General features: G+C 34.1%; 1 protein-coding gene across 1 annotated transcript in view; it reads right to left on the bottom strand.

The window, feature by feature from the left end:
* The window catches only part of ZNF292 (zinc finger protein 292), a 112549-nt gene that overhangs the window by 38906 nt on the left and 60854 nt on the right, over window positions 1–12789 (bottom strand). Inside the window, exons 2-4 of the mRNA XM_069065102.1 lie at window positions 4686–4840; window positions 4441–4519; window positions 1946–2081 (exon numbers count right to left, since the gene is read on the bottom strand). Of these exons, the coding sequence (XP_068921203.1) occupies window positions 1946–2081; window positions 4441–4519; window positions 4686–4840 (370 nt within the window). The remainder of the gene's footprint in view (window positions 1–1945; window positions 2082–4440; window positions 4520–4685; window positions 4841–12789) is intronic.

The following is a 12789-nucleotide window of genomic DNA, read 5'->3' as shown; positions in this document are numbered from 1 at the left end:
GTTTTTCAAATGAAAAAACTAAAGGGGTTTAAACCCTCTGGGGTTTAAGTCACTTGCCCAAGGTTCACATGTATTAAGAGACAGAGTCAAGATTTCAGCCCAGGACCTCTAACTATCATCCAGGGCTCATTCTACTACATCATCCTTGTGCCCATAAACTCTTGGGTAAATCTATGTCCCAAATCTCAAACATTTCTGGATTTGGGAAAATAAAGTGTACTTTGTAATGAGACTTTACAAAAAGAAGATATCTATTTTATTGTTGTTGTTAGACCAAGTGACTGGATTTTAGGAAATATTTAGTAGTATCACAAGTCAATTATAATTTGTCCTTTGAACCTTGCTCTAATCACTGTCCTTTTCTCAAATAGGAAAAATGTGTTCCTAGTTTTACTCTCAAACTTTACAAATGTTTTGTTTTTTAAAAATTAAAGGCATCAGAATTCTGAAGATTTTCCACATGTATAAAGAATAGACTTTGGTTAAGAAGTTTCATCAATTTCATAGCTAGTTATTTATTTACTCTTGATAGTCAAAAGAGACTCATTTCTTAATTTTTGTTAACAGAAAAGGGCTTGTCATTCAAATGTTTGAATATTACACTAAAAGCAACATTTATTACGCTGAACCCTAAAGATAGACAAAAGAAGCCCAAAAAAAAATTCCACCCCTCAGAAAATAAAAACAGAAAAGCCCATATTCAGCATAGCTTCACTACCCAGAGCGTAATCTGGGCACTACTCTCCCCTAACCTTTAAGAAAAGCTGCACTAAACTTAGTAAAATGCTAAGGACACAACTACATGCTTTACATAGTCTGCATATAAACATGAATGTTACATGTTCACAATAATTTGATATAGTATCATTCATAGTATTCTGACCAGACATTAATTCCACATAAATAGGGAGCTCTCAGGGGAACTTCCTTTTAGCAGAGCAGATCAGTAGCTTCTTTGCAATTTGTGGAATGGCTAAATCATTCCTATTAACACAGTAACTTTGCAATCTCCTTTCAGAATGATGCCAACTAGTTTCCTTGAAAATAAGGTTCATTATTACTTAAACCCAGCTGGGACATTTTTTTTTTTTGCTTTTTGGAGACAGAAGGTAGCGCAATTGGAGTTAAGTGACTTGCCCAAGGTCACATGGCAAGTTTTTGTTTTAAGTGTCTGAGGCTGGATTTGAACTCAGGTCCTCCTGACTCCAGGGCCGGTGCTGTATTCACTGCGCCACCTAGCCGCCCCTGGGACATCTTTAAAGCAAGTAACATTGAAGATTCTAGTTAGTGGACCTGTGTACAATTCCCAGGTTCGCCACTTACTACCCTGGGTAGTAGTAGTAACCCTAGGTACAATCCTGGGTAAGTTACTTCCCCTCTCAGTCTCAGTTTTCTCATTTATAAAATAAGAGGGTTAAATTATAAACCTCTAAAGTTTCTTTCTAACACTATATCTACAAAATGCTATGATTATAAATTAGCAAGAAAATCTAGAATGGCACATTGGGCTCTAGTATTAAGAGTAATGAAATGTGAACTGAGACCTAGGTTTTTATTATCAGCTCTATCAATGACTTACTGTGAGAGTCTGGAGAAATCATTTTCCATTCTGTTTAAGTTTCCCAATCTGTAAAATAAGCTGTCCATCCCTCAAAACATTCAAGCAAAAATTGACAACTTAAATTACTCCTGTAAAAGTAGAAGACCTTAAAGGTCACTTCCAAATGTAAGGTTCTCTGAATGCACTCTCTCCTGACCTTCTTGACAGGTAAGAAAGAGCCTTAAGGATGAATGAGATCAAACACAAATGCTGTGAGCACTTCAAAGGAAATTTTACTTAAAAAGAACTTTTAAAAGTAATATTTTAAAATAAGATTTCACAAAATATTATATACTTAGTTTTGTATTTCAACAGATATATTTTCTCTCTTTCTAGAAATTTTACCTTTTTCCTTATCCAATGGTTCCTGGGAAAGAATTGCATGCAATACTGGGTTTTTCCACACCCCAGACTCTTGAGCAAGAGTAGCTAAAAAATGTAATTCACAGCTTCCATTCTCCATCAGCTTTTTATGAGCTACCTATAAATATCAGAAACCAGAATTATGGCAACAACATTTTTAAAAGCAATATCAAAGCATTTTTAAACTTGTAATTTTAAAATAAAAACAGCTAGGTGGCTCGGTGGATAGAGCACTGGGCCTGGAGTCAGGAAGACCTGAGTTCAAATCTGGCCTCAGACACTCATTAGCTGTGTGACCCAGGGCAAGTCACTTAATCTCTATTTGCCTTAATCTACTGTAGAAGAAAATGACAAAACCCTATAACAAGGTCATGAAGAGTTGGACAAGACTGAATGACTAAACAACACAACTTTTAAAATAGCTTGTGAAGTTTTATCTGGAAAAAAAATTCTTTATATTACAAGATACTTACTGCTTTCATTTCTGATTTTATTTTATTTTTGGAGGGGGGGAATGCAGGGCAATTGGGGTTAAGAGACTTGCCCAAGGTCACATGGCTAGTAAGTATTAAGTAACTGTCTCAGGTTGGATTTGAACTCAGGTCCTCCTGATTCCATGGCCGGTGCTCTATTCACTGTGCCACCTAGCTGTCCCTTCATTTCTGATTTTAAATAATCTAAAAGAGCAATAAGGCAACTATAAAACTTAATTTCTATTATTTACAGAGAAAATTACAATTATAGAACAAATATAAAAATCTGAATACATGTCATCAAACTTGTATTTCATGGAAGACGACGTGAGAAATGCCACTCTGCAATGCTGATTTGAAACTCAGTGTAGATCAAAAATAATCTTAAACCAATATATGTTGATGGCACATATAGGGATAATTTTTGCATAAAATATTCACAAAAATTCCCCAAAGGAAAAATAAAGAGGCATGCTTTCATTTATAAATAAAAAATCTTTTGCATTTTTACTTCAAATTTTATTTTGAAATTATTTTTACAAGTGTTTTCAAATGTTACTCATTTAATTTTGCCCACAAACTATAAATTAAATTCTGAAGTACACATACACATCTTTTCTTAAAAATATAAGGCAGTCTTGTTAATAGTATATAATAATTGTCTATTAAAGAAAACTAAATAAAATGCCTTAAGAATTTCAGAAAGATAACAGAATAGGATACTTTTCTTTATCATTAATCCTTGTACAAAAGGTTCAACTATTTGGTAATAATTATTAGCAAAATGTGCAAAGTAGCTCAATATTACATTTGCCTACAAAAATCTACAAGATGTCTTTTATTAATAAAGTATATTTGAAAAATATAATATGTATTACAATCTAAACTCCATGATGTGTTGAAACTCTAAAACAGGGGAAAAAATAGATTCATACATATGAATTTTACTATCAAATAATGTAACATTTTATTTTAGGCAAAGGTAAACATAAGCAAATTTTAAAAACAAATCTTTCTGGCCAACTAATATTTTTTTTTACTTTATCACCATTTTTAAGTCTGCCATCTGCTAATAAGGCTTATGCTATTATAAAAACAGATAAAGTTAAAAAGGTATTTTTAGAACTCTTCATAGACACATACTATGACAGTTTGTAGGGAGGATTCTGCCCCATCATTAGAAATATGTATTATTAACTTAATTCTCTAAATCACACAACCAATATATTTTAAAATTATCTACAATGTACTTAGTTCTGTGTTTGATTCTGAGGAAGATATAAGGGAGTATAAGATGTGGTCCTGCCCTAAAAGGCTTTATATCTCTTGTCCCTGAGTCAAAGCTAACAAATAATAAAAAAAAAATTGGAGAAAACTAAGTATTGCTTTAATGATATGATGACCATAAATGCTAGCTTCCTTCAAGCATCAGCTGAAGTGCACCTTTCTATGGGCTGATCCTAATACTCTTACTTCCTTTAGCTACTATTGTCTTTCTTTCATCTCTGAAATTACTTTGCATTTTCTTTGCATGCTTTGCATATATTTTTCAAATATACGTTAGTAACAGGAAACAATTACATTGATTCTATATATACTTTCTGGTGCATGTGTAGTTTCTTCCTAGTAGAAGGTATTCTTGGGAGCAGGTACTGTTTTTTGTTTTGTCTTTTAATTCCCAGTGTTTAGAACAATTCTTGAACATAACAAGTACTTAATACATACCTGCTGAATGAAAGAATTATATATAATACTTTCTTTAGAAAAGTTTAAATGAACTGGTTTAACAAAGCTAGATAATAAATTGGATATTTCTAAATTCAGACATGGGTAGTTGCCTTCCTCTGAAAATCCCAAGTTGACTAACCATCAAAGAACAGCGCAAGAGATAAGGAGCCTATTGAAATGTATGCACTTTTTTTTGGCTGCCTAGTACAAATTGAAATTTTGTATTTTAAAATATGAGGTAAAACCATTTAGGACACAACTACTAAAAATACTTACCTGCACCAATGCCTGGAACTCTTTCCACTGATTATCTGATAATTCAAAGGGCAGACACAGTAAAAGCTCCACACAGCTTCTGAAAAGCACGAAGTCAGTAAGGATACACAGATGAGTCAAGTAAAACTGAGTGATTCTTATACTGACAGACTTAACTTTATTTAACTTTAAAATTTTAAAAGATAATTTCTAAAAGGTAACAAAATCTAAATCTAGAATCTGATTTACTTGAAAAACATACTTACAATGCCAAGCGTTCCAGCACCAAGGCTACATTTTCACACTCAGAGGTAAGATAAGGTCGTGCTTTCGCATAGCTTTGAATAGCCACTGTGTAAACCTCCAACAAAGGTAAAGGATCTTCTGAGGTTTTCCATTTCTCAGCATATTCAAGGAGTGTCTATTCAAAAGAAATTATAAGCAATACTAAAAATAAAGCAAATCTTAAAATTTCATTCATTGGAGGGAGGGAAATCTCACTTTTTTTTAAAAATCCAAGTAATTAAAAAATCTCAAAGTAGGAAGAGAATGAAAAGTCCAATATATACCAGAATAGGAATGCCTTTTACAACATCCCAAATCGTGGAGACTACCCAATTTCTGTCTGAAGACTCCCCTTGATGCATAACCCACTACCTCCAAAAGCAGCTTATTCCACTACTGGACAGCTGCTCCTAGTTCTGCTCTTTTCCTGAGACTAATTAAGAAGTAGACTGAACTGAGGCAGCTAGGTGGCACAGTGAATAGAGCACTGGCCCCAGAGTCAGGAGGACCTGAGTTCAAATCTGGTCTCAGACACTTGACACACTTACTAGTAGTGTGACCTTGGGCAAGTCACTTAATTCCAATTCCTTTGCCTTCACCCCTCCAAAAAAAAACAACATAAAGAAAAGTCTGAAAAATGGAAAAAAAATGTGTTCTCTTAAATGATTCTCTTTAATTTAGTAATTTAATTAGACTAAAGCCTTATTGTTAATTCAATCAAAAAATAGTAAATTGTCATCAATGTTGGTGTATGAATAACCATGGTTCACTTTCCCTAGTTAAAAAAGGTTACAGAAGAAATAATGTCTCAGCTAATTTAAGTGGAATTGTTTCAAATTATAAGATGTTTAAATAACTTATTTTTAGTAACTAGAATACTTTTAAGCTAAATGGCACCTTTGATCTAATAATCTCAAGGATAAGGACACAGAATGTTCCTGTGATTTCACTTATGCAGGGCACCCTCTCGGCCAGTGCAGGCAACCAGTACCTTCTCTGTAACCTAGAGAGGTGTCTTAAAGCACTGAGAGATTAAATGCCTTGCCCAGGGTCACACAGCCAAGATGTATCCAAGGCAGGACTGGAAGCCAGGTCTTTCCTGGCTTTCAATTTCCTAATCCACGCTTCCTTTAAATAATTTCAAACACATTATTACAAAAGGTAGGAAATGGGGGTGATTCTAGTGTTCTATTTGGCCATACTACTTTAAAATCCCAATGACTAAATTTAATATTTGTTATCAGATAAACTGAAAATTTTTAAGATTTAGTATAGCTGGAAGAGCCCTTTGAGCTCATGCAATTAAACCTCCTTATTACACAGATAAGGAAAATAAAGCCCTGCAGGGTCAAGTGTTATACAGGCAGCAAGTGGCAGAACCAGGATGTGAACTCGTCTTCTGACTCTGAACTAATAATTCAGCTAAAATGAACTGCTTATGGTCACAACTTCAGTCCAAAAAATGAAAGATATTATGCAAGAAAAAAATGCAATGGATAGGGAGGACAATGCTGGGCTAGGAGTCAGGAAGATCAGGGGTCAAATCCTGTTTCTGTAGCTGTGTAACCCTCCACATATCACTTACATTCTCAGAGTCTCAATTTCTTCATCTGTAAAATGAAGAGGTTGGAAAAGATCCCCTCTAAATCTATCCTTTAAATTTAAGTCTATGATTAAAATTAAATCTTCAGTTACATAACAAGTTTCTATTACACAGAAATGAGTCAAAATTTTAAAACAATTCTTTACAGGATCAAGGCATTTCTTGGAGGCTTTCAAGCTTTTTAAACATCCAAAGTGACTTCTAAAAAATATTAAGTATAAAAGTTACAAATCCATAAAAAAATATATTAGAGCCAATGAAAATATACTATGCTTTTAAGAGACTGAATAAATGAAGGAATTGGTAGTGGTAGATATAGACTTCCAAATGTTATTAATTCTTCTGCAATTACTATTTTAAGGTTTCATGGTTTATTTTTAATACATTGGGGCTCTAGATAAATATTCTTACATGGTAATAAATATCTCTAAAAGCAGTCACCCACAAGTGTGCCTGGCAGACTACTGGTCAAGGACTCATCAAGGTCAAGCCTAAATTGCACACTCCCAAGAAAGGAGGTGCACTGGTGGCAAACATGAGATTACATTTTCACTGTCACTGTGTCCTATAATCAGACATGCTGTTCTTCTTGTCTCCTCAAAAGAATGTAAGTTCACTGCACTTAAAGACTGTCATTCTTTGTCTTTGTATCCTCTACCCATCCTTCCATGAGCCTAGTAGATGCTTTGAATAAATGTCTACTGATTGGGTTTCTCAGATAACACAGTAAGTAATGGTGGAGCCAGAACTAAAAAAGGTTAAGTCTTCTGATACCTAGTCTCATACTTTTCCCAGGATACCTTATACAAAGAGGGTTGTAACAGAAGGAATCAAGGACAAACGGAAAGTAAAGGACACCTGACAAATGTCCTCATAGAAACCTATAATCAATTCACTATGTATTTGATTTTTTACTAACTAGAGTAGAGAGTTCAATATACATCCTCTGGAGCAAGAGAATATGACAAATTAGGTTCAAGACACATTACTTATTTCACTGAAGGAATAATACAGAAAGAAGAAAAGATGGAAGATTAAAATCACTAGGATTTTAAATTTTATACATGTATAAGCTAAATTATACTTTTAACCCAAGAAATACTCATAGTCAGTAGGATAAATTTGCACTGCTCTATCAGTTTTGGCTGTAATTATAGTTTCATTCTCTAGAGATACCAATCAATAATATTTAACAAGATACTTTAAATATTATTAAGTTTTCATGGAGTCATGATAAGAACACATAAAACCTTAATTGTTAGTCTTAGATTGGTTTTCAAACTACAGTATGGCAATGAAGTTGGAAAGGTTACAATTTGCATTAAATTGAAACAGCATTAAGTTATCAGTTTGGTTTTAAAATGAGCAAAGCACTTTTTTATTTATAAAAGGTATAAATGTCTAAAGCTAACTGTAAAAGTGAAATTAATTTTATTATACTCTATGATTTATAAAAGTAACAAAAGCAAAACCTCACAAAATAAGCTATACACTGAAAATAAAGGTTATTATAGTTTTTACTAACAGACTTGCCTTGACAAAGTTAAAGATGTCAACTCTAAACTTTGATTTAAAATCTTCTTTTTAATATGAATAAAGAAGATAAAGTTGGATAAAATAGGCTATTTTTGGTCAAATGTAAGCATCCTGAGGGCAAGGAATGATTAATTTTTGTCTTTGTACTCCCAGCTTCTAGCCTGATGTTTAGACCATAGTATACAAAAAGCTTAGGATCTTAGATGTAGAACTGGATTCCAGAAGCTTACTAAATGCTTGTTGAATTGAAATTAATTTGGTTTATAACTAAACCTCCTTTTTTAAACTCTTCATTTTAAAGATATTAGCCATTTCTTACCTAAGAAAATAGGAAAGCGTAAGTTTGCTTTTTACAACCATCAAATTGTCTATTCAAGGTTAAGAATGACTACAGTCACTGAAAGCCATTCCCAATAGTTAAATGGTCAAATTATGGGAAGAAGTCCTCAAAAGAACTGCAAACCGTTAACAATATAAAACAATGTTACAGATAACTAATAATCAAGGAATGAAAATCAACTTTGAGATTTCATCTCACATCCAACAAACTGACAAAAATGAAAAAAAAAGTATGAAACAGTAAATCTTTGGCTGTAGAAACAACGGAAGGCTAATACACTGTAGACCTGTGAACTGGTCAAACCATTAGAAAATATGTAAAATTTGTACTTACCGTGTTTCCCCGATAATAAGACACTGTCTTATTAATTTTTTTTGGACAGAAAAACACCAGAGGGCTTATTTTCAGGGGAGGGCTTATTTTAATGAACATTGACAGCAATTTTAATAAACAGGTAAATGTGAACAAAAAAATGTACCTTTATTCAATAAGCAAATCACTGGGGAAGAACAGGATGCCGCGCTCACTGCTGCAGCTCTGATTGGATGCAGCTCGGAGCGCGGCATGCATTTCACCGGGGGGGGGGGGGGCGGTGCATACAGAGGGTACCGTAATGTAGCATGTAGCGCAGGGGAACACCTTCACTACAGTAGCAATCTCAATAGGGCTTATTTTCGGGGGAGGGCTTATTTTAGAGGAATCTTATACAGTAAGGGGAGGGCTTATTTTCAGGATAGGTCTTATTATCGGGGAAACATGGTAGGTAAAGTGAGTAAAATTACATAAAAGTGAGTAAAATGTCCATACACTTTAATTCAGAGATTCCACTGCCAGGAATTTACCCCAAAGAGGTAAAAAATAAAACAAGAGGTTCCATCAAGTACATTTATAGATTTTTTTTGCTTTTTTTTTTTTTTGGAGGGCAACCGGGGTTGTGACTTGCTCAAGGTCACACGGCTAGTTTCTTGTGTTAAGTGTTTGAGGCCGGATTTGAACTCAGGCACTCCTGACTCCAAGGCTGGTGTGTAATTCACTGCGCCACCTAGCTGCTCCTATAGATTTTTTTTTGTAGTAGCAAAGAACTGGAAACAAAGTAGATACTCATCAAGTGGATTAAGTTGAAGTACAGAAAATGTAAGAAAATCTTAGTGTACTATAAAAAATAATGAAAGTGATAAATACAAACTGCAGTAATAACTAGGAAATACACAATGACTATAACAATGTAAATGGAAAGAACAAAATGGCCACTTTTTTTTTTAAAGAGTTAAGTAACTTGCTCAAGGTTACATGGCCAGTTATTTCTGGGTGTGGTGCTAAGTATCTGAGCCTGGATTTGATCTACAGGTCATCCCGACACTGGGGACAATGCTCTTACTCGCTGTGCTACCTGGCCGCCCCATGGCCACTTTTTTAATATGTCTGCCATATGTAGTGTTGCACTGGGATTCTTAGTCCCTTTCCTCTGCAAAGAAATGGGGGAAGAGTGCCTTCTCAGAGCTCTTTGGAGCCAGGCTTGGTCATTATCATTTCACAGTATTCAGCTTAAGCCATCTAAAACAGTAATTTCAGTTACATGAAAATGAAAAGCTTCCATAGGGTATGTGTGCTAAACACACACACACATATACACATGCACATTTGATAAGGAAAGCAAAGGAATGGGAGGTGGGGGGAGAAATCTTTGTATAAAATACTCTTGATAAGGTTTGCTATCCAAAATAACATAGACAACTAGCAAAAAGATATAAGGCCAAATGTCATTCCCCAGTAGATAACTAGTCAAAGGATCTGGACAAATATTTTTTTAGCTAAAGAATTTTATGCTACTTTAAGTGATTGAAAAAATGCTCCAAATAACTAATAAGAGAAATGCACAATCTTGAGGTTTTATCTCACACTGAATTGGTAAAGATGAAAAAACATAGAAATGGTTAATGTTGGGGGTGGGAGTGTGAAGATAAGACCATTAATGCATGTTGATGAAAGTGTGAATTAGTATAACTACTCTAAAAAACAATCTGAAATTATGGCAAGGAAATGGATAAAATGTCTGTATCCTTTGACCTAGAGATCCCACTACTAGGCACATACCCTAAGGAAGTCACTGATGAAAAGAAAGTTCTCATAAATACTCCAAAATATTTATAGTAGAACTTTTGAGTGGTAGCAAAGAATTGGAAACAAAGTGGATGCCCATTAACTCAGGAATGTCTAAACAAATTATGACACATGAAGGTAATGCAATATTACTGTTCTATAAGAAACTATGAATATGATGAACAGAGAAGCATGGAAAGACTTATAAGAACATGAAATGAGAGAGTGAAGTAAGAAGGGTCAGGAAAATAAACACAATGACTACAATTATGTAAATGTAAGAATTACCATGAGACAACTGAAAGCGAATACTGTAAAATTGCAAAGAATAAACATGGCTCCAAAGAAATATAAAATTATACCTCTTTCAACCTTTGCTGAGGTTGGAGGTCCACACATTTTGGAGCACTGGAAAAAAAATTTGTAATTTTTTTCAATATTTTTCTAAGTTCTGTTGATTTTTCCCCCTTTTTCTTTTAAAAATACCATTTGTTACATGAATGGGTTTTGGAGAGGAAGAATGATGAAGAGGGAAATTTAGATGATGTAAAAATAATACCAAGAAAACATTTTAATTTAAAAAATTTTAAATTAAAACAACTGTCAGCAGTACGAGATTTTAATATATTATATGGCAGTATTTATCAAAATTATCTGATACTGGTTAAGAAATAGGAAGATAGGGGTGGCTAGGTGGCACAGTGAATAATAGAGCACTGGCACTGCAGTCAGGAGGACCTGAGTTCAAATCCCGCCTCAGACACTTGACACACTTACTAGCCATGCGACTTTGGGCAAATCACTTAACCCCAATTGCCCTCCAAAAAAAAAAGAAATAGTAAGATAGCCTTTTTTTTTTTTGGAGGGCAGTTGGGGTTAAGTAACTTGCCCAAGGTTACATGGCTAGTTTTTCTGTGTGGGTGTTAAGTGTCTGAGGCCGGAACCAAACTCGGGTCCTCCTGACTCCAGGGCTGGTGCTTTACTCATTGCGCCACCTAGCTGCCCCAAAATAGGAAAACAGATCAGTTGGATAGAGTGGACATACAATATACAGCAAGTGATTATAGTAACCCTGTGTTTGACAAATATACAGATTTAAGTTTTGGGGATAAGAATTTATTATTTGGTAAAAATTGCTGGAAAAGCTGAACAGCAATCTGGCAGAAATTGGGCATAGATCAATATCTTACATTATTTACCAAGACAAGGTCAAAAGGGACACTCAACCTAGATACAGAAGGAGATAACACAAGAAAATAAGAACATGAAACATATTACCAATCAGACTTATGCATAGGAGAACAATTTATTAATAAACACAAGAGAAAAGAGAGCAATGTGAGGTATAAAACAGATAATTTCTATTACATTTAAAAGCTTTTATACAAATAAAACCAATGTAGCTAAGATTAGAAGGAAAGCAGAAAATTTGGAAAAAATTTCAGAGTTTCTCAGATAAAGGTCTCTTATCCCAGTTATATAAAGAACTCTGTCAAATTTATAAAAACATGATTCATTATCCAACTGATAAATAATCAAAGGAAATAAACAAATAGTTGTGTTTTTTTACTTTTTGGAGGGCAACTGGGGTTAAGTGACTTGCCCAAGGTCATACGGCTAGTTTTTGTTTTAAGTGTCTGAGGCCGAATTTGAACTCAGGCCCTCTTGACTCCAGGGCTGGTGATCTATTCACTGTGCCACCTAGCCGCCCCCAAATAGTTTTTTGATGAAGAAATTTAAACTACATATAGTCATATGAAAAAAATGCTCTAAAACATTATTGATAAGAAAAATACTAATTAAAACAACTCTGAGATACCATCTTACACCTATCAGTATATAGCTAAAATGATAGAAGGGGAAAGTGACAAATTTTGGAGGGAATGTGAAAAAATTGGGAAACTAATACACTGTTGGTAGAATTGATCCAATCATTTTGAAGAGAAATCTGGAATTATGCCTAAAGGGTTATACCCTTTGATAAAGCAAAACTATTAGATCTGTTTTCCAAGCTGATTGGGGGAAAAGAAAAAGAACTTATATATCCTAGAACATTTATAGCAGTTGAGGTGCCAAAGAACTGGAAATTGAGGGAATGCCTGTCAACTGGGAACGCTAAACAAGTTGTGGTCTTGGACTACCACTCTCTCTCTCTCTCTCTCTCTCTCTCTCTCTCTCTCTCTCTATATATATATATATATATATATATATATACACACACACACACATATATATATACATGTATATATATATATATATAGTGACTAGAGATAGTGGATTTTAGAAAAATATGAAAAGATTTGCATGAAATAATGAAATCAGCAGAACCAAGAAAACCTTGTAGACAATAAAAGCAATATTGTTCTAAGAACAACTTTGAATGACTAAGTCATTTCAAGTATTATACTCAAATCAACTACAAAAGACCTATGAAGGAAGGTGTTATCCACATCTAGAGAAAGAACTGATAAAGAGATGGATAGTATGGTTTTACATATATATATAT

This window comes from Petaurus breviceps, unplaced genomic scaffold, assembly GCF_028583685.1.
Source record: "Petaurus breviceps papuanus isolate PSGF00001 unplaced genomic scaffold, PetGlider_PUasm1.0 90667, whole genome shotgun sequence".
NCBI lineage: Eukaryota > Metazoa > Chordata > Mammalia > Diprotodontia > Petauridae > Petaurus > Petaurus breviceps.
Note: the sequence above shows the minus strand (reverse complement) of the source record. Positions and strands in the feature narration are given on the sequence as shown.